The sequence below is a fragment of the Trichechus manatus genome, unplaced genomic scaffold (genome assembly GCF_000243295.1).
Source record: "Trichechus manatus latirostris isolate Lorelei unplaced genomic scaffold, TriManLat1.0 scaffold00254, whole genome shotgun sequence".
NCBI lineage: Eukaryota > Metazoa > Chordata > Mammalia > Sirenia > Trichechidae > Trichechus > Trichechus manatus.
The window spans coordinates 1220035-1240947 of NW_004444190.1; the positions used below are offsets into that span (position 1 = coordinate 1220035).

General features: G+C 40.1%; 1 protein-coding gene across 2 annotated transcripts in view; it reads right to left on the minus strand.

Moving 5' to 3' along the window:
- Positions 1 to 864: 864 nt before the first annotated feature.
- STOX2 (storkhead box 2) overlaps positions 865 to 20913 on the minus strand; it is a 159587-nt gene continuing 139538 nt past the window's right edge. Inside the window, exons 3-5 of one of the 2 annotated variants that reach the window (XM_023724669.1) lie at positions 7003 to 9268; positions 6816 to 6864; positions 1137 to 1481 (exon numbers count right to left, since the gene is read on the minus strand). In XM_023724669.1, the coding sequence (XP_023580437.1) occupies positions 6858 to 6864; positions 7003 to 9268 (2273 nt within the window). In that variant the 3' untranslated portion in view covers positions 1137 to 1481; positions 6816 to 6857. Of the gene's footprint in view, positions 1482 to 6815; positions 6865 to 7002; positions 9269 to 20913 lie in introns of both variants that reach the window. The other variant, XM_004389671.1, reaches the window with a different exon arrangement.

A 20913-nucleotide genomic window follows, 5' to 3' on the forward strand; every position in this document is an offset into this window, starting at 1 on the left:
AAATGCCCCTTGAAATTGGTACAAAGTATCTGTAAACATTACTCTGGCATAGTTCATGTATGCATAATTGTTATTCTGATAAATTTTAGGGGAGTACAAATTATGATTATACCACACTTGCAGAATGAGCACATTCTGTTGTTAATTACATGGGCACATGTATATTTCTAATCAAAAATTATTTTAAAGTTTTCTCTACAGATAACGTCCCAGGAATAAAAGGCCTGAAGTTCAGCTCTCCTTAATTTGCTCTTTCCTATAACCACTAAAAATTATTTCCCACAGCCTAATTTAGGCATTCTATTTAAAACTACATAAAATAGATTTATGTCCTTCCATTAGAAAGAATAACATCCTCAGGCCATACTCTTCATTTGTATCACAAAGAACATTTTGCTTTTAAACAAACTAATTATCATATCTATTATAGCAAGATAGGATCATCATAAGTATCACAAGGAGGAAATTATCTTCCTTAAATATTTGATTAATACCTTTTAAAAGTCCACATTACCTCTTCCATCCGTTGGTACTGTGACCCAGCCTGGTTGGGAATTCCCTTCCTTTATCCATTTCAGATTCAAAGGCCTATATTCCTGTTCGTGATTACGGAAGGTAAAAATCAGACAAGCATCTGACACATTTGAAAACAAAACCCTAAGAACAAACACTCCCAGTATTTCCATTATGACCCCTTCTGATACGCTTCCGTGGGCTCCTGCAAAACAGTGTCACGAAAACTCACAGTGAAAATGACTGGTGCATAAACAACTCACATACAATGGGCAGGTCCCTTCTGGTCAGTTTGGCATTGGTTTCCTTCAAGGTGGACCCTTGCATTTTACATTTTGTGGTGGCTTAGTTTTTTTGTTTGTTTGTTTGTTTCTGGAAGTGTCAAGGATCAGTTCTGTGGCACCATGTAACCACAGACTGGGAGCAACACGCATCTGTGGCATTTTAAAATGGTACTGGCAACTGCATGACATGGAAATGCCTGGTACACTTACAGTGTCTAGACTTCCTATGTGTGCTCGGTTACAATTAGTGACGCCTAGTGTACAGATCACCCCTACTGCTATCTGCTGCTACAGAGCCATAAATGTGAAAAGCAATACTCTGAAATAAAGATTTGTTTGTTTTTACTCTAGCCTACTTAGCAGCACAGTTTAAGTAAACACAAAAACTGTGGTTGAGATGCTTGTCTTTCCAAAGATGTAAACATCAGTCCCAGTGACGTAAACTTTGCTGTATCGAATGAGACAGGAGATCTGAGACAGGAGGACCATCACACACTAGTTACAGAAGCTTGCAAGCAGTTGGAAGGTTTCTGTAATTTCTCAGCTTCATTTGCTGGGGGGTCCGTACTTGCTCGGAAGTTGAAGGCTGGGCCAGCTCCACCGTGGGCTGGACTCAAAGCAGGATTCTGCCGTCGGTTACTTTCAACAATGCTGGAAGTGTTGGAAGCCAGGCTCTCTCGAGTACTAAAAGAGTAAAAAGGGTTTGTTTTGTTTTTAACATAGTTATATATGGAGCACCAAAGGATGAGCCAATGATGTAGCTAATGCATTTCCTCTGTTGGTTGATAACATCATATTACTATACTATCTCAGCCTGATTGATTATTCACATACTTTCCTCCAACAAGGGCTCCAGAAGTTTTCACAAGACACGTTATAATCAGGAGCACGCTAAATGCAGAAAGAGTTTATGTACAGCTAAATGCACTTTGAAATGTTTCCCCCATCTCTTCACATTCATGGAAACTACTTCGAAATTTTATGTGATAGATAGCTACCACATTTATTTTAAAAATGAATACTCATAAATGTATATATGTAATGGCTTCATTTCCGGCTAGAAATTCATTGGCAGAGCTGCTCCTGAATAAGCTCAATAATCTTACTCCAGTGATTCTGTTTTCATTCTTGATTAGCAGATTTTGACTATGATGGACTTCAGGAATGCCACTAGCTAATTTGCAGCACTCATGGGAATAACACTCTTTTTAAACACTACATCCTCTGTTTCAAATACTTTAAAGTATAGCAGATAAAGAACCTTAGCTTTTCTCCATTCATTTTCCCCATGGTAGAAAATAGTTTCTTTCCTTCCTTAAAGGATTCTTATGGAATAGAGGTGATTTGAAAGCTTTATTATTTTCAATTTCTCTAAGTTAGAAATATCTGAATTTGTTTTATTGTTCCAAGAGATTTAAAACATTTAACATTTCAAATGTACAGGGCAATAGCAGAAATACAATTACTTGGGCTAATTGAGGGAAGCTGAACCAATTTCATGTTCAAGGTCCCCAAAATGGTAATAAGACATTTATCAGCTTACATAGAGATTGAAGAAGCTATAACCATGCTCAAAACATCCAGGGTTTATAAAATATTCTATGAGAGTTGGTCCCCATAACCAATTTAAAACTGCTGAAGCTAGTCAATAGGTCAAACTCTACAGTGAAGGCAACCTTGCTTCCTCTCCTCCCTTTCTATCCTAAGCTGATACCTTGGGCAGCCCTTCCTAAGAGTCTATTTCATCCTGACTACCTAAAAGGTAACTGATCCTTTCTTGAATGCAGAGGGTACCTCCAGAAGCAGGGCCCTCTCCATTTATGCTTATGCTAGATAAAGAATACCTAAAGAATCTCCAGAACTTCATCACAAAAATGATGAAAACTACTAGAGTTAACTACTTACCTGGCTTACTACCTTCCCCAAGAAAATTCATCAGTGGCTTGCCAGGGCTACAACTGAGGCATGAGGTTAGGTGGAGAAACGAGCAAGGGCAGTAAGATTTTATGACACATGCCTTCAGTTTCATTCTTAATCATGGTTTCACAGTACTTGACTTTCTCATCTCTAAAATGGGGATAATTATGATTTCATTTACCTACTCACTGGGTGACTGTAAAGAATAAATAAGCATAGATGCAAAAACTAGAAAAGTGTAGATTATTTCTCCTATATATCTAGTACATAGTGAATTAAGTAGCCACTGTAAGTTGGCTTGGGAATCTATAATGACATCTTTTCTATGGGAAAATGCATTTTAAGGTCCAAATGACCCACTTTTAAACCAGCTTTTGAGGCATAGGATTAACATTTATTGAGTACCTGCTGTATGCCAGGTATTGTAAACACATATTACAATAGATCATTTAATTTGGGAGCTGTCTGTGCTGTAAGACCCCTTGGCCACCTCTGACCCTGGCAAACAAATCGGTAGTGATATATATGCACAGCACTCCAGTTTCTCCAGTAAAATATATTATTGCCGTAATAATGAGTAAAGTCAGTGGCATTAACATTGAGGGCTCTGGATATGATGATGAAAAAGTTAATGGAGATGCGAACGTTAGCAGCAGAAATATTTCTCAAATTTTAAAGTTGTTACCTTATATTTTAAAAGAGAGCTAATGATTTCAGGACTTAAACTGATAGAAGAACAAGCCCAGCAGCTCTGCTGTCCATCCTTCTGCACACGTTTCCCTGGCCCCACACTTCTGTGGCACATGCTCAAGAAGTACACTAAGCAGATCCATCCCTGGCAACCTCTGGCCCTTTGGTCTTCATACTGTGTTTATCAGCCAGTTTTTGCATGAAGTTTGGAATGCAGGCTTTTCAAGATTTTTCGTTCTCTTAACTAACATTAGATCTCATAGAAAAGTTTAAGTTCCTATCTTTTTTCCTTCTCAATAACCTTTAGTCCTCTACAAAGGGGACTGAGGAATTTTGGAGATCCCTGGGGCCAAAGTGGTTAAGAGCTACTGCTGCTAACCAAAAGGTCAGCAGTTCGAATGCTCCAGCCACTCCTTGGAAACCCTATGGGGCAATTCTACTCTGTCCTATAGGGTCACTATGAGTCAGAACTGACTTGACGGCACCTAACAACAACAAGTTGCTGAACATGCCTTCTGAACCAACACTGAAACCTTGGAGTGCTAGGACCACTTTTTGGTCTTTTGTGTTAGTTGGGTTAATTGCTCAGTGAATATTTATTGTGAGATCTGAATAAATGGCCAGCTTAATTGTCACAGCAATGGAGGGGTGTTGGCTATTTGGCTAAAATACTCCTCATGCTGGAGAGTAAAACTCCCTTGGACTCCAGTACCCCTTCACAGACCATTCTCATGCATCACAAAGACAACTTAGTTATTTACTGAGATGTACAGAAAATAGTCTTGTTGCCTGGCTTCTGACTAAAGGATACTACAATGTGAAAGGGGTAAAATTGGGACTTGTTCTGTAGATTCTCTAACTGCATAAAATTTATGGGTGATCTATATATTTCTGTAGAAAAGAAAAAAATCTACCTAATAATAGGGGACAGAGACGTGAAGGTTATCTCCTTAGAATGATCTTTACCTTCTACTATGACAAGACATTTGACTTTAAGTACAGTATTAAAGAAATAAAAATAAAGTCACTACCACTTCAAGAAATGATCCCAGTCATAAATTCTATATCCAACACCTCAAATTTAGAGATAATAAAATATATTCTGTGGAGATACTGGTTGAACTCTTACATGAATATTTCTGCTTATTTACCAAAACAGACAAAAAACCTTTCAATATTATGGGGTGGGTAGGTTTTTGAGTTAGAACTCATTAAACTACTCCCAACTTCTTAGTAACGATCTCTGGAGTACTGCAGCTTTCCCTCTGTGGAAATCCAGGGGCCAAGAGGACAACATGAAGGGCTTGAAACTATGGTGTGAAAAAGCATTGGGCAGGTAGAGCCTGTAAATAAACAGTAGGACACAAAGGTACAGGCAAATAAACTGCAACTCTCATAAGTGATGGTTCTGAAATTTTACCATGCATTACAGACCTTGAATTATGTTCATCTGGTATCCACTACTAGGAATTCAAGAGGAAGGAAAGATTAGAGCAGGGAAAGAGAAAGGAAAAAATATGGAAAATAAATTAAGATTTGATTTAGGATAAAAAAGATTTAGCCAAAAATCATTTCTTAGAAAAGTCACCAATAGGCCAGTAGCTTTCCAACTGAGTGCCATGGCTCCCAAGGTCTCGCAGGGCTCCTCGAGGGACGGGCCGAGGAGACCTGGGGCTCCTGGTCTCCCTCCCACTTTAATCAAAGTACCATCTCTGTGGTCTGCTTTAGACATTACACTTCTACACAAGCGTTAACTTGGCAAAAAGGAAACATGGGCAAAAAAATAGTAATACTAATCAAGAACTAATTCTCTAAGAAATAACAAAGGCCTAATATTGGACAATAGCAGCCCTGGGGGTACAGTGGTTAAGCACTCAGCTGCTAACCAAAAGGTAGGTTGTTCAAACCCACCAGTCGCTCTGTGGGAGAAAGATGTGACAGTCTCCTTCTGTAAAGATTACAGCCTTGGAAACCCTATGGGGCAGTTCTACTCTGTACTATAGGGTTGCTATGACTCAGAATCGACTTGACCATAATGGGTAATATTAGACAAACAGAATAAATGATTCCCAATCCTGATTTTTGAGATTCTCTGTTCCAAAATTATCCAGATATGTAGTAAAATGATCACAATAGAATTAATTTTAATCCCTAAAAAATTAAAAAGAATATCAAATATACAGTTCTACCTGAGTAGTTTTTAAAATTATTGTGAAGTCGTGGGAATCACAGCTGAAGAAAAATGTGAATAGTTATTTCTGCATCCCAGAGTCACCAATCTGGAGTAGAATTTAAAAGGAAAATTAGGTCCCAAGTTGCTCTTTGAGGCGAAGAAAGAGTTAAGTAGAAAAAAAGAAGCTGCATAGACTTTTGTTTGCTTTCTTAACCTCTGAACAACTTCAATGTTTTGGACATGAACATCTGGCACTGCATACTCTCAACTGTCAACTCTTTGCTGAATTACCACCACCTGCTAAAAAGGAGTTATGGGTGGTGAAAAAGGTTAATGCGCTCAGCTGCTAATCGAAAGGTTGAAGTCCACTCAAAAGCACCTCAGAAGAAAGACCTGGTGATCTACTTCCAATAAATCAGCCATTGAAAATGCTACAGAGCACAGTTCTACTCTGACACAGGGCTGCCAATGAGTCGGAGTTGACTCAACAGCAATTATTTTTATTTTACTAAAAAGAAGGGACTGCGATTAGAGTGATTAGAGCACTTAGGTGGATTGTGCCAGTTCTGCAGGAGGAGAAAGAAAAGTGCTGGCACATGATTTGATTGAAAAGAGCACAGCCCCCTAACCCTTCTGTGGAGGAACAAGATTCCATTTCTCTGTAGACATGCAAGCAATGAGAGGAAGGTGAGCAAGAGGGCAGGCTGCACTGAAAGCAGGGATGCAAATGGAAACAAACTTCCAGACTCGCTGAAAAGGTTCTGAGATCTGTTACTGTATTCTGGCTAGAGGGATCTTCACCCTAGAGTCAATCGATCTACTTCCAATTCCTATCCTCCACTGACTACTACTCATTCTACTCATAAAGTTACTGTTTTTTGAAGGATTTAAAAAACACCCTTTCCATATGAGCATGGAGTCCCTGGGTGGTGCAAACAGTTAATGTGCTCAGCTACTAACAGTGAGGTTGGTGGTTCAAGTCCACCCAGAGAGGCCTAGGAAGACAGGCCTGGTGATCGACTTCCAAAAAATCAGCCATTGAAAACCCTACGGAGCACAGTTCTACTCTGACACACATGGGGTAGCCATGAGTTGGAGTCAGCTCCACAGAAAGTGGTTTGGTTCGGTTTTGGTTTCATATGCACATGGTGGCAATAGAAATGCTGGGGCAAATACTGGGAAACACTGGTCTTAGTCAGATGGCACTGATGTGAGTGTGAGGGAAGAAGCCAACCCACCAGTCCAGATTGGTGATCTCTACAGCTGCAGAAACATATTTTTCAATTCCTGAAAAAAAAAGTCAGAAATAGGTCGTTAACAATGCAGGTTGCACAATGCGTAACCCTTTCACAGCACTGAGGCCGTGACGTCAGAACCTTCCCGGGTGATCTTTACAAGCCTGGCCTGCAGACAGCTAGCCCCTACCGTGGGGAGTTGAATCCGCTGTCCACAGTGATGCTGCTGCTGTCCATGCTGTCGAGCCGTGCCGAGTGAGTGGTTCTCTGGTTGCTGCTGCTGTCGGTTTCTTTCGGGGCCAGGAGGGTGAGGTTCTTCTCAAATTTCCTCTGCAAGTCCCTTTCCTTCTCCCGCTCCAGGAGCCACTGCATGGTGCCTACATCATCTCTGTTCTTCTCCTCCTCGGTGTTTTTGTTTGCCCCTTCCTCAGAGTCGTCGTCATCAGAGACATTGTAGTAGTCGAAAGAGGCCTCCTGGTTGGCCGCTGACTCCTGCTGGCGCTGGGAAGCGGGCATGGCCTGTGTGGCTGAGGGCCCCAGGGATGGCTCGAGTTTCTCACATCGGCCTGGTAGTGTGTCGGCAGGTGTCTTTGGGTGAGATTTGAGGAGGGACAGGCTCGATCTGTGATAGCTGTTTACAGACAGGGTGCTGTGAAGAGGTTTGAACAGTGTGTCTTTGCTGAATATCTCTTTCCTCTTGTCCAGGCTGCTGGGCTCAGCGCCGTGGTGCTGGATGAGGCGTCCATTGGCAATCCCTTCAGCCACTGAGCCTGAAGCTGCTGGGCCCCCACCTGGCCCCTTTGGCGACTCCTCCTTGTGCCCCACAGGCTCCCTGGAAGAATGGGGGGCCTGCCAGTCAGACGGAGGCAGCTTCTTCACCCCTTCCACCAGGGTTAGTGTGTCATGGTCCTCCTTATGATTCCCCAGGGGTGATGGTGCCGTGAGCACGGTTTCACTCGAGGTGTTGCACTGGAAATAGTCGTCTGTGGCTGCCTTTGCCGGACAAGAGTTGAGCTCACCATAGGATGGCAAACTCTCTAGTGGTTTGCCTTGCTCCAAAAGGCTACAAGCACTGGAAGGTTCCTTGCTGCCACTGACTATTTCTGGAATACACACCTCTTTATAGCTTGTGGGTGAAACGTGAGCCCTTTGATGAGTGGCACTCTGTGCAGGCCTTAAGGTACTGTCATCAGTGTAGGATTGGCCGGGCATCTGGCTGTCTTGGCTGCAGCCTTCAGCCATGTCTTCAGGTGTCCCCAGAGAAGAAGCACCCAGAGGACCCTTGGCATTCTCCATTGATCTGGACCTCTCCTTGGCTTTGTTGGACCTCTCATTCCTGGACCTTCGGTCCTGGGTATGGCTGTGGCTTCGATGCACTTTAGAGTGGGAGCTTCCCCTGGAAGGTTCAGGGAAAGGCATCTCAGTCCTCCTTTTGGCTAGTTCACCAGACACATCCCATTCTGGCGTCATAGGGAAATGGGACTCAATCATGTTTGTGTTGCTGTGCATGATAAAGTTATCTCCTTTGTGTTCCATGATGAAGCAGCCTTCCCTGGGCACCCTGGTAAGAGGATCACCAAAGTCATACTCTCTTTCTCCTGGGATATCCAGATGAGAACCATCTGAAGGGTCTCCTTTAGACACACGTGTCCTGCTGTGTGACTGAGATTTTCCATGGGACTTTCGATGAGTCCTGCTCTTTTTACTTCGCCCACTGTGGTGGGCAGAGGACCCAGCTTTACTCCTGTGTGCTTTTTCTTCTTCAAGTTTCTTCATCAGTGCAGTGTGCCTCATGACATTCTCCACGGTCAAGTCTGGGTTAATACGTCTAATAATCTCCATTTCCACTTCCCTCGGGATAGTTGTTGGCATGTCCTCATCTCTCAGCGGCCACTCTTCAGGAGGAAACTGGGCAGAAAAATTGGCCAGCTGTTTGGTCTTGTCCTTTTTAAAACTTAGCCGGAATAACTTCAAGCCAAATTTCTTTGACTGCTTTTCGCCATCTTTAGGCTTTGAGAGAGTGTCGGTCTTATAAGAAAAATTTACAGTACTTTTGCTCTTTTCAGTGGGTGGCACCTGACATAGGGAAGGGGGGCAGTAGGGGTCTTTGCAGTCCTTGGTGGGTTTCCTCTGCAGAGTGGATGCGTGCATGCTATGCATGTCTTCTCTGCAGCAATGGCAAGAGTCGCAGTGGTTTCTGGGCAATGTTCTTTCCCTGACACAGCCTGAGGCAGAGGGTGTTATGGTTCCAGGTTGTGGAGAGGTACACTGAGACCTGTCATGTATCCTCTCATCCAAATGGTACCATTTACTGTTAGTTCTTATGAGGGAAGGGGTTATGAAATAAGTCTGTGGGGTCACAATGAAATAGCCATCTGGAGTTGGGTAGATTTTCCTCTCTCGTACCAGCGTGTTCAGAGTGTGCCGCAGGATTTCTTGGCTTGGGGTTGGAACACCTAAAACGCACAAACAAAAACACTCATGAAAACAAACAGGGACCATGTGGCTGATTTGTGACTTTCAGAATCATATTAATTTTGTCAAGCTTCACAGTCTAACCACGTGGCAACTGAGCAGGGTTCAAACAAAGGTGTTCATTATATTTTGCGTGAATTTTAGTTTTCTCTGATAGACTATATGACTGTTACTACCTATAGAATGGGAAAATATTTAAAAGCCAGGAAAAATAGAAATGTAAGTTAGATGAAGTTAAAGTGCCACTCTTGTTACAAAGCCTTTATTGAATTGAATCATGAAAGACAGAATATTTTTAAGTGAGGGAAAAATGAAAAATATTTTAAGTGATATTATATAAATTGATGGAAAAGTCTTTCTCAGTAAGAGCAACTAGCAGGGCTAAAATAGTTATCTTAGTATTGAAAACCAAATCTTACATATGTACAGGCTGTCATACTAGAACTATTCTACTATTCTCTATGCTTCATTTTTTAAGATTAAGTTTACTTAATAAACTTAATTTTATAAATTACATAAAAAGGCAACCAGAGTTGACCATTGCTTATGATGTACCCTCCAATTTCAAAATTACCTCCTTCAGTTTTGAAAGTGACTACAGCACTGGTGAGGTTCAGGTGTGAAGGTGGCATAAGTCAGCAGGATGGAGGTGGTCTGTCTAATTTGCAACCAGATAGCCCTAAGGAATACACTAGTGAAAGTTTAGGCACTCTATCTATCTGACCACTGAGCCCCACCAAAAAAAAAAACAAAAACCCTGTTGCTCCTAGTGACCCTACAAGACAGAGTAGAACTGCCCAACTGAGTCCAAAGGTACCATATTCTATAGAATAGAAACTCCAGAAGAAAATCAGATTCTTCTTTGTACAATGACTGATGTTGTTTTCAAAATGCTTATTCCTGTCTACCTCAAGAAAGTATAAATTCCTCCAGGGTATAGGCCATTTACTTTATTTCTTGGTTATTCTCCATTCTTGTGTCAGGGACTTAAAGGATGATAGCACTTATGAGATTGATCTGAAGAACAGAATTTGGGAATAGCTCAGGTTGAATCATACAAAATTGTCAACTGTGTCTGACCCACAAAATGACAATTTTATGTGGTTCAGCCTAATGTGGCTAAGGCAGTGTAATGTGGAGAAGAAAGCTTGGGCTTTGGGGTCAAACTAACTGGATTCAAATCTCAGTTCCCTCACTGTTAGCTGGTATCACTTTAGGCAACTTACTTATACCATCTGAGCCTCTGTTCACTGTCATCAAAGTGTGCATAACAGCAGTACCTATCCTCATGGACTTGAGTGCAATGTATGTAGAACAGTGCCAGACACATAGTGAATCCTCAATAAATCTTAGCTATTGTTAGGTAACATTGAGTCAGTTCCGACTCATAGCGACCCTATGTACAACAGAACGAAACACTGCCCGATCCTGCACCATCCTCACAATTATTGTTATGCTTAAGACCACTGTTGCAGCCACTATGTCAATCCGTCTCATTGAGGATCTTACTCTTTTGTGCTGACACTGTACTTTACCAAGCATGATGTCCTCCAGGGACAGGTCCCTCCTGACAACATGTCCAAAGTATATGAGATGTAGTCTCGCTATCCTTGCTTCCGAGGAGCATCCTGGTTGCTACTTCTTCCAAGAAAGATTTGTTCATTCTTTTGTCCATCGTGATATATTCAGTATTCTTAACCAACACCACAATTCAAAGGCATCAATTCTTTGGTCTTTCTTATGCATTGTCCACGTTTCACATGCATAGGAGGCAACTGAAAACACCATGACTTGGGTCAGGTGCACCTTAGTCTTCACGGTCACATCTTTGCTTTTCAACACTTTAAAGAGATCTTTCGCAGCAGATTTGCCCAATGCAATGTGTCGTTTGATTTCTTGACTGCTGCTTCCACGGGTGTTGACTGTGGATCGAAATAAAATGAAATCCTTGACAACTTCAATCTTTTCCCCCTTTATCATGATGTTTCTTATTGGTCCAGTTGTGGGGATTTTTGTTTTCTTTATGTTGAAGTGTAATCCATACTGAAGGCTGTGGTCTTTGTGCTTCGAGTCCTCTTCACTTTCAGCAAGCAAGGTTGTGTCATCTGCATAACGCAGGTTATTAAGGAGTCTTCCTCCAATCCTGATGCCCTGTTCTTCTTCATAGAGCCCAGCTTCTCAGATTATTTGCTCAGCATACAGATTGAATAGGTATGGTGAAAGAATACAACCCTGACGCACACCCTTCCTGACTTTAAACCACGCAGTATCCCCTTGTTCTGTTCAAACGACTGCCTCTTGATCTATGTACAGGTTCCGCATGAGCACAATTAAGTGTTCTGGAATTCCCATTCTTTGCAATGTTATCCATAATTTGTTATGATCCACACAGTTGAATGCCTTTGCATAGTCAATAAAACAGGTAAACATCTTTCTAGTATTCTCTGCTTTCAGCCAGGATCTATCTGACATCAGCAATGACGTCCCTGGTTCCGCATCCTCTTCTGAATCCAGCTTTAATTTCTGGCAGTTCCCTGTCCATATACTGCTGCAGCTGCTTTCGAATGATCTTCAGCAAAATTTTATTTGCGTGTGATATTAATGATATTGTTTGATAATTTCTGCATTTGGTGGGATCACCTTTCTTGGGAATAGGCAAAAATACAGACCTCTTCCAGTCAGTTGGCCAGGTAGCTGTCTTCCAAATTTCTTGGCATAGAGTAGTGAGTACTTTCAGCACTAAATCCGTTTGTTGAAACATTTCAATTGGTATTCTGTCAATTCCTGCAGCCTTGTTTTTCACCAGTGCCTTCAGCGCAGCTTGGACTTCTTCCTTCAGTACCATTGGTTCCTGCTCATATGGTGCCTCCTGAAATAGCTGAACGCGGAACAATTCTTTTTGGTATAGTGACTCTGTCTACTCCTTCCGTCTTCTTTTGATGCTTCCTGAGTCGTTTAATATTTTCACCATAGAATCCTTCAATACAGCAACTCGAGAGTTGAATTTTTTTCTTCAGTTCTTTCAGCTTGAGAAATGCAAAGCATGGTCTTCCCTTTTGGTTTTCCATTTCCAGGTCTTTGCACATGTTATCATAACACTTTGTCTTCTTGAGCCACCCTTTGAAATCTTCTGTTCAACTCTTTTACTTCATCATTTCTTAATTTTGCTTTAGCTACTTGACGTTCAAGAGCAAGTTTCAGAGTCTCTCCTGACATCCATTTTGGTCTTTTCTTTCTTGCCTGTCTTTTTAATGACCTCTTGCTTTCTCCATGCATGATGTCCTTGATGTCATTCCACAACTTGTCTGGTTTCTGGTCATTAGTGTTCAATGCATCAAATCTATTCCTGAGATGGTCTCTAGATTCAGGTGCGATATACTCAAGGTCATACTTTGGCTCTCATCGACTTGTTCTAATTTTCTTCAGTTTGAACTTGCATATGAGTAATTGATGATCTGTTTTGCAGTTGGCCCCGGCCTTGTTCTGACTGATGATATTGGGCTTTTCCATCATCTCTTCCCACAGATATATTCGATTTGATTCCTATGTATTCCATCCGGCAAGGTCCATCTGTATAAGTCACCATTTACGTTGGTGAAAAAAGGTATTTGCAATGAAGAAGTCATTGGTCTTACAAAATTCTATCATTTGATCTCTGGCGTCGTTTCTATCACCTAGGCTATATTTTCCAACTACCTATCCTTCCTCTTTGTTTCCAACTTTCGCATTCCAATCTCCAGTAATTATCAATGCATACTAATTGTGTTTTCGATCAATTTCAGATTGCAGAAGTTGGTAAAAATCTTCAGTTTCTTCATCTTTGGCCTTAGTAGTTGGTGCATAAATTTGAATAATAATCATATTAACTGGTCTTCCTTGTAGGCATATGGATATTATCTTGTTACTGACAGCATTGTATTTCAGGATAGATCTTGAAATGTTCTTTTTGATGATGAATGCAACACCATTCCTCTTCAAGTTGTTGTTCCCGGCATAGTGACCATATGAATGTCCAATTCAAAATGGCCAATACCAGTCCATTTCAGTTCACTAATACCTAGGATATCAATGTGTATGTGTTCCATTTCATTTTTTGATGACTTTCAGTTTTGCTAGTTTCATACCTTGTACATTCCACATTCTGATTATGAATGGATGTTTGCAGCTGTTTCTTCTCATTTTGAGTCGTGCTACATCAGCAAATGAAGGTCCTGAAATCTTGACTCCATCCATGTCATTAAGGTCGACTCTACTTTGAGGAGGCAGCTCTTTCCTAGTCATCTTTTAAGTGCCTTCCAATCTGTGGGGCTCATCTTCTGGCACTATACCAAACAATGTTCTGCTGCTATTCATAAGGTTTTCACTGGTTAAATCCTTTCAGAAGTAGACTGCCAGGTCCTTCTTCCTAGTCGGTCTTAGTCTGGAGGCTCAGCTGAAACCTGTCCACCATAGGTGACCCCGATTGTATTTGAACACCGGTGGCACAGCTTCTAGCATCACAGGAACACGCAAGCCCCCACAGTATGACAAACTGACAGACATGTAGGGGTCAGGGTCCATGGAAACCCAGATCTTCAAACAACACTGTGTAGCAACATAGAACAGCTGGGTAAGCTGAGCAGTTTAGGCTCAACCAATCCCTCCAAAACTACGAAAGATTATTAATGGGATATGAAGGCATTAGAAATGGCTTGGAGTTATCAAGGGGAGAGAATCCATAAATATAAAGTAGCAGACACAAGGAAGGTTTCCTTAGTGATTGAAGTAGAAAAGATGACATTGCTTATAGATAATGTAGAGTCCCTGGGTGGTGTAAACAGTTAATGATTTCGATTGTTGTTGTTGTGTGCTGTCGAGTTGATTCTGACTCACAGCCACCCTATGGGACAGAGGAGAACTGTCCCATAGGGTTTCTAAGGAGTGGCTGGTGAATTCAAACTGCTGACCTTTTGGTTAGCAGCCTGAGCTCTTGACCACTTCATCACCAGAGGTCCAATCTGATTACTAACCAAAAATTTGGAGGTTCAAGTCCACCCAGAGGTGTCTTAGAAGAAAGGCCTGGTGATCTACTTCTGAAACATCAGCCACTGAAAACCCTATGGAGCACAGTTCTACTCTGACACATGTGGGGTCACCATGAGTTGGAATCAACTCAGCAGCAACTGATCGTGGTTGTGGTGGATAGATAATGTACTGTTTAATATGATTAATTTTCAAGTTGCATAGTTTCCTTTTAGGGTAGTCCTCTACTCTTGATAAATATATACTGGTTTTTATACAAACTATTTCAAGGCTGGTATAATATATATTTAATAACAAAATTTATTTTTTATTTTATCATACTTTCATCACAAAATAGAAATGAATTTCAATTAAATTTGTGATATAACCCAGGCTATAAACATGCAATTCTTGAGGGCCATAATAAAACACAAAATGCTTGTACATAAGATGAACAACTTGAAAGAGCATCTACACCTTGGAAGAAGTACAGCCAGAATGCTCCTTAGAAGCAAGGATGGCGAGACTTTGTCTCACATACTTTGGACAGTCCCTGGAGAGGGACATGATGCTTGGTAAAGTAGAGGGTCAGAGAAAAAGAGGAAGACCCTCAACAAGATGGATTGACATGGTGGCCTCAACAATGGGCTCAAGCATAACAAATGATTGTGAGGATGGCGCGGATCAGGCAGTGTTGTGCATAGGGTTGCTACCGGTCAGAACAGACTCAACAGCACCTCACAACAATAACACGCCCTATTAACAACCATGGCCTCTATGCTGAACACTTAAGAAGGCACCATTCACCCAGAATACTTCTGAGGTGAGGATTCACTATTCACAGTGTAGTCTTGCAAATGGTTCCCACTGGAGTTATGTAGCACAGCAACCGAGATAACAAACCCATATTTAAAATGGACTATATCTTAAACAGTAGCATACTATCAGTCAAAATTGTAACAGAAAGAAGTTTTACCAAAAACAGTAAGGTTCATTTATCAGAATTAGTGGTGGACTGGTTTACTATGGCTGCTAATAAAGGAAATCTGATGCTCAATGCATAGAAATAGCTATTTTGATAAAGCAAAAATATAACTGTATTATAAAATTTGCTAACTGTAGGCCTTCCAAATGATGATCATAGAAAACTTATGAAACTATATAGAATCATGACTCAATGTAATTACTTTTAAATACCATTAAGAACAAGCTCTCTGGTTGTTCCCAAATGAAGGGATAAAAAAGAGTCTACATAGAGAATTTTCACCTAATCTTTTTATGTCTTGGATTTTCAGGTATATCAGTCAAATAATGTTTAACTTGAAAAATGAAATAAAAAACATTCTTTGCTCTCTGTCCAGTCTACTTTAAATCTTCTACCTGTGAGTTTTCAAAGATGTAACCGAAAGTCACTGATATTTATAATTATTATTTTTGTTGTTGTTGTTCTGTACTGTCATAGTGACCCTGTAGGTATAGGAAAGAGTAGAATTGCCCCCTAGCTGTAATCTTTACAGAAGCAGACTGCCACGTCTTTCACCCACTGAGCAGCTGGTAGTTTCGAACCACTGACCTTTCCATTAGCAGCACACTGCTTAACAACTGGGCCACCACCAGAACTCCTTATTTTATTATTAGGCCCTAGTATAATGACTGATGTTTTTAATTATCTGTGAAATCCAAGATTCCACAACAAATCTGTAGGGTTGGCCTAAAGAAGTGATGGGTGCGATGGATATGTTTAATTTTGTGATTCTTTCCAGCATCACAGGGTGTGATGCTGTAAGCTGTGCTACCAGTATTTCAAATACCAACAGGATCACTCGGAGTGGACAGGTTTCTGCAGAGCTTCCAGACTAAGAGAGACTAGGAAGAAGGACCTGGTGGTCTACTTCTGAAAAAATTGGACAGTGAAAACCTTATGAATAGCAGTGGAACATAGTCTGATATAGTGCCAGAAGATGAGCCCCTCAGTTTGGAAGGCACTCAAACGTGAAGGTTGGAAGGCTGCCTCTTCTAAACAGAGTTGATGTTAATGATGTGGATGGAATAAATCTTTCAAGAACTTCATTTGCTGATGGGACAAGGACTCAAAATGAGAAGAAACAGCTGCAAACATCCATTAGTAATCAGAAGTGGAATGTACAAAGTATGAAATCTAGGAAAATTGGAAATTGTCAAAAATGAAATGGAACATTTGAAGACTGATATCCTAGGTAATAGTGAGCTGAAATGGACTGGTACTGTCCATTTTGAATCAGACAATCATATGATTGTCTATTATGTCAGAAATAACAAATTGAAGAGGAATGGTGCCACATTCATCATAAAAAGAACATTTCAAGATCTATCCTGAAGTGTAATGCTGTCAGCAATAGGATGATAACCACACACCTACAAGAAGGACCAGTTAATACAACTGTTACTCAAATTTACCTACCAACCACTAACGCCAAGGATGAAGAAACTCAAGATTTTTACCAACTTATGCAGTCTGAAATTGATGAAATATGCAATCAAGATGCATTGATAACTGCTGGTGATTGGAATGAGAATGTTGGAAACAATGAAGAAGATCAGTAGTTGGAAAATACGGTGTTGGTGACAGAAACAATGCCAGAGATCACATGATAGAATTTTGCTAGACCAACGACCTAGTCATTGAAATACCTTTTTTCAAAAACATAAACAGTGACTTTACATGTAGACCTCACCAGATGGAATACACAGGAACAATGGACTACATTTGTGGAAAGAGATGATGGAGAAGCTCAATATCATCAGTCAGAACAAGGCCAGAGATGGACTGCAGAACAGACCATCAATTGCTCATAGGCAAGTTCAAGTTGATGCTGAAGAAAATGAAAACAAGTCCACAAGAGCCAAAGTATGACCTTGAGTATATCCCATCTGAATCTGGAGACCACCTCAAGAATAGATTTGACACATTAAACACTAATCATCAAAGACCAGACAACTTGTGCGAGGACGTCAAGGACATCATACAATCAAAGGTCATCAAAAAGATGGGAAACAATGAAAAGACCAAAATGGATGTCAGAAGAGACTCTGAAATTTGCTCTTGAATGTAAAGTAGCTAAGTGAATGGAAGAAATGATGAAGTAAAAGAGCCGAACAGAAGATTTCAAAGGTCCACTCAAGGAGACAAAGTATTATAATGAAATGTGCAAAGACCAGAGTTAGAAAACCAAAAGGGAAGAATACGTTTGGAATTTCTCAAGTTGAAAGAACTGAAGAAAATATTCAAGCTTCAAGTTGCAATACTGAAGTATTCTGTGGGCAAAAAATTGAATGACACTGGAAGCATCAAAAGAAAATGGAAGTAATACAAAGAGTCACTGCCCTAAAAAGCATTGGTCGACACTCTACCATTTCAGGAGGTAGCATATGATGAAAAACTGATGGCATGAAGGAAGAAGTCCAAGCTGCACTGAAGGCACTTGCAAAAAACAAGGCTCTAGGAACTGACAGAATACCAACTGATATATTTCAACAAACGGATGTGATGCTGGAAGTGCACACTCGTCTATGCCAAGAAATTTGGAAGACAGCTACCTGGTCAACCAACTGAAAGAGATCCATATTTGTGCCTATTCCCAAGAAAGGTGATCCAACAGAATGTAAAAATTATCAAACTATCATATGCAAGTAAAATTTTGCTGAAGGTAATTAAAAAATGGTTGCAGCAGTTATCCACAGAGAACTGCCAGAAATTCAAGAGAATGAGAAATAAGGGATATCACTGCTGATGTCAGATGGATCTTGGCTGAAAGCAGAGTATACCAGAAAGATGTTTACCTGTGGCTTATTGACTATGCAAAGGTATCTGACTGTGTGGATCATAACAAACTATGGATAACATTGTGAAGAATGGGAATTCCAGAACACTTTCCTGTGCTCACGTGGAACCCGTACATAGACCAAGAGGAAGTCATTCAAACAGAATAAAGGGATATTACATGGTTTAAAATTAGGAAAGGCACGGGTTGTATCCTTTCATCATACTTATTCAATCTGTATACTGAGCAAATAATCTGAGAAGCAGGACTATATGAAGAAGAACGCAGCTTCAGAATTGGAGGAAGACTAATTAACAACTTGAGACACACAGATGATACAACCTTCCTTCCTGAAAGCAAAGAAAATTGGAAGCACTTACTGACCAAGATCAAAGACTACAGCCTTCAGTATGGACTGCACCTCAACATAAAGAACACAAAATTCCTCACAACTGGACCAATAAGCAACATCACAATAAATGGAGAAAATATTGAAGTTGTCAAGGATTTCATTTTACTTGGATCCACAATCAACACCCATGGATGCAGCAGTCAGAAATCAAATGATGTACTGAATTGGGTAAACTTGCTGCAGAAGACCTCTTTAAAGTTTAACAACCAAAGATGTCACTTTGAGGACTTAAGGTACCCTTGACCTAAGCCACGATATTTTCAGTTGCTTCATATGCATGCAAAAGCTGGACAATGAATAAGGAAGACCAAAGAAGAATTGATGCATTTGAAATATGATGCTGGCAAAGAATATTGAATACACCATGGACTGCCGGAAGAGCGAACAAGTCTCTCTTGGAAGAAGTACAGCCAGAGTGCTCCTTAGAAGGGAAGATGGCACGACTTCATCTTACGTACTTTGGACAAGTTTCAGGAGGAACCAGTCCCTGGAGAAGGACATCGTGCTTGGTAAAGTAGAGGATTAGCAAAAGAGAGAAAAAATCCTCAACAAGATGGATTGACACAGTGTCTGCAACAATGGGCTCAAACATAGCAATGATTGTTAGGATGGTGCAGGACCGGGCAGTGTTTTGTTCTGTTGTACATGGGGTCACTATGAGTTGGAGCTGACCCGATGGCACATAACAACAACAACAATTCCATCACCACCAGATTCTGTTCCAAAGTTCCTCATGAATATGTATTTTGAGGACTTAAAGAAAAAAAGGTAAGTTTTACATCATAACAGGACTGAAACCTGACCTCTCCTTTCCCACACCTTTACATTTTTCAAAGAAAAATATTTAAAAACACTGCATGATAATGTGATGTCACTTAGACTTATATACTGTTGTAATCCTTAAAAACTCACAACTTTTCAGAACAGAGATCACATGTATATATTCCTCACGTTAAGCATTTTAGATTGAATACTTTTAATGGGTTTCTTTAGATTATTTCTTACTGTTTGTGAAAAACACTAACTGAGGGAGAATTTAGTAAGACTCTATGTAAGGGGAAGATTTGGAGATAGGACACAGTTTATATAATGTTAACATTCTCAGGCAAAGTGTAAAGTCCACTTCAACCTCATAAGCAACCTTGTAGGACCAATACTATTTCCCTGAGGGTCAGCTTTCTTCCCAGAAAAATCCAACTGTAACAAATTCAAAAGTACTAGCCCAATTTAAATTACCATTCATTCTGGATGAATGGATGAATAGTTATTTAGAAAGCTGGTAAGCAAATATATATTGTTTTCAAGCCTTTTAAAAATATTCTTGTTTCTGTAATGGAAACTAGTATATAAGAATTGCTGAGTTGGTTTTAATACATTAAACATATATAAAAAGGCAATAAAAAGGTTTAAGTCTCAGTATACCAGACATTTTTACTGAAGACTTCACTAAAACTCTCTTTAGAATATGGATATACAAACCAGGAACAGAGTATAAATGCTAAGCTACTCTTTTTATTTAAAACGTGCATTAAATATGAGATTTCATATAGTTTAATAATATTAAATTACACTTCAAAACTTTATTTTCAAATAGTAAAGTATAGAGAAAATGTAACTACTTTTCCTCTTATTAAGAAAAAAAGAAAAAAAAAACAAATACAAATACATTTAAACACCTCCAGGGCTTTGGTATTGTCATTTAAAATGTCTAGGAAACACATTTTTCAAATAGAATTTAAACAATATTAATTTTTCTAAAGTATATTGCTCTGATGTATCTTAAATAATAGCAAAAGAAAGGCAGAAAAAGGAAGGAAAGAAAGGAAGGAGGGAGATATAAAGGAAGGAAAGGAGAGAGAGATAGAAAGTAAGGAAAGAAGGAGAGAGGGAAAACTTCATATGTTTATAAAATATAGTTTAACATCTCGAGTGACTTAAACAATGTTTTAAATTAATAGCACTATGCCCTAGACTGAAGTCATTAGATGGTGCATGGTTAACATGCGGAGCTGCTGTCCGAAAGGTTGGTGATTCGAGTCTGCTCAGAGGTGCCTTGGAAGAAAGATACGGCAATCTACTTGCAAACAATCAGCCATTGAAAACCCTATGGTGTACAGTTCTACTTTGACACACATGGGGTCACCATGAGTTGGAATCAACTTGATGGCAACTGGTTACTGGTTATGCCCTAGACCAGGGCTTGTTAAACTTTTTCAGTAAAGGGCCAGATAGTAAATATTTTAGGCTTTGTGAGCCATATAATCTCTGTTGCAACTACTCAAATCTGCCACTGCAGTACAAAATGAGCCACAGACAGCAGAAGAACAATTAGGTCTGGCTCTGTTCCAACAAAACTTTATTTACAGAAACAGGTGTTGAGTGTTCTTGTAAGGCGCCCTCGAGTCAATTCCAA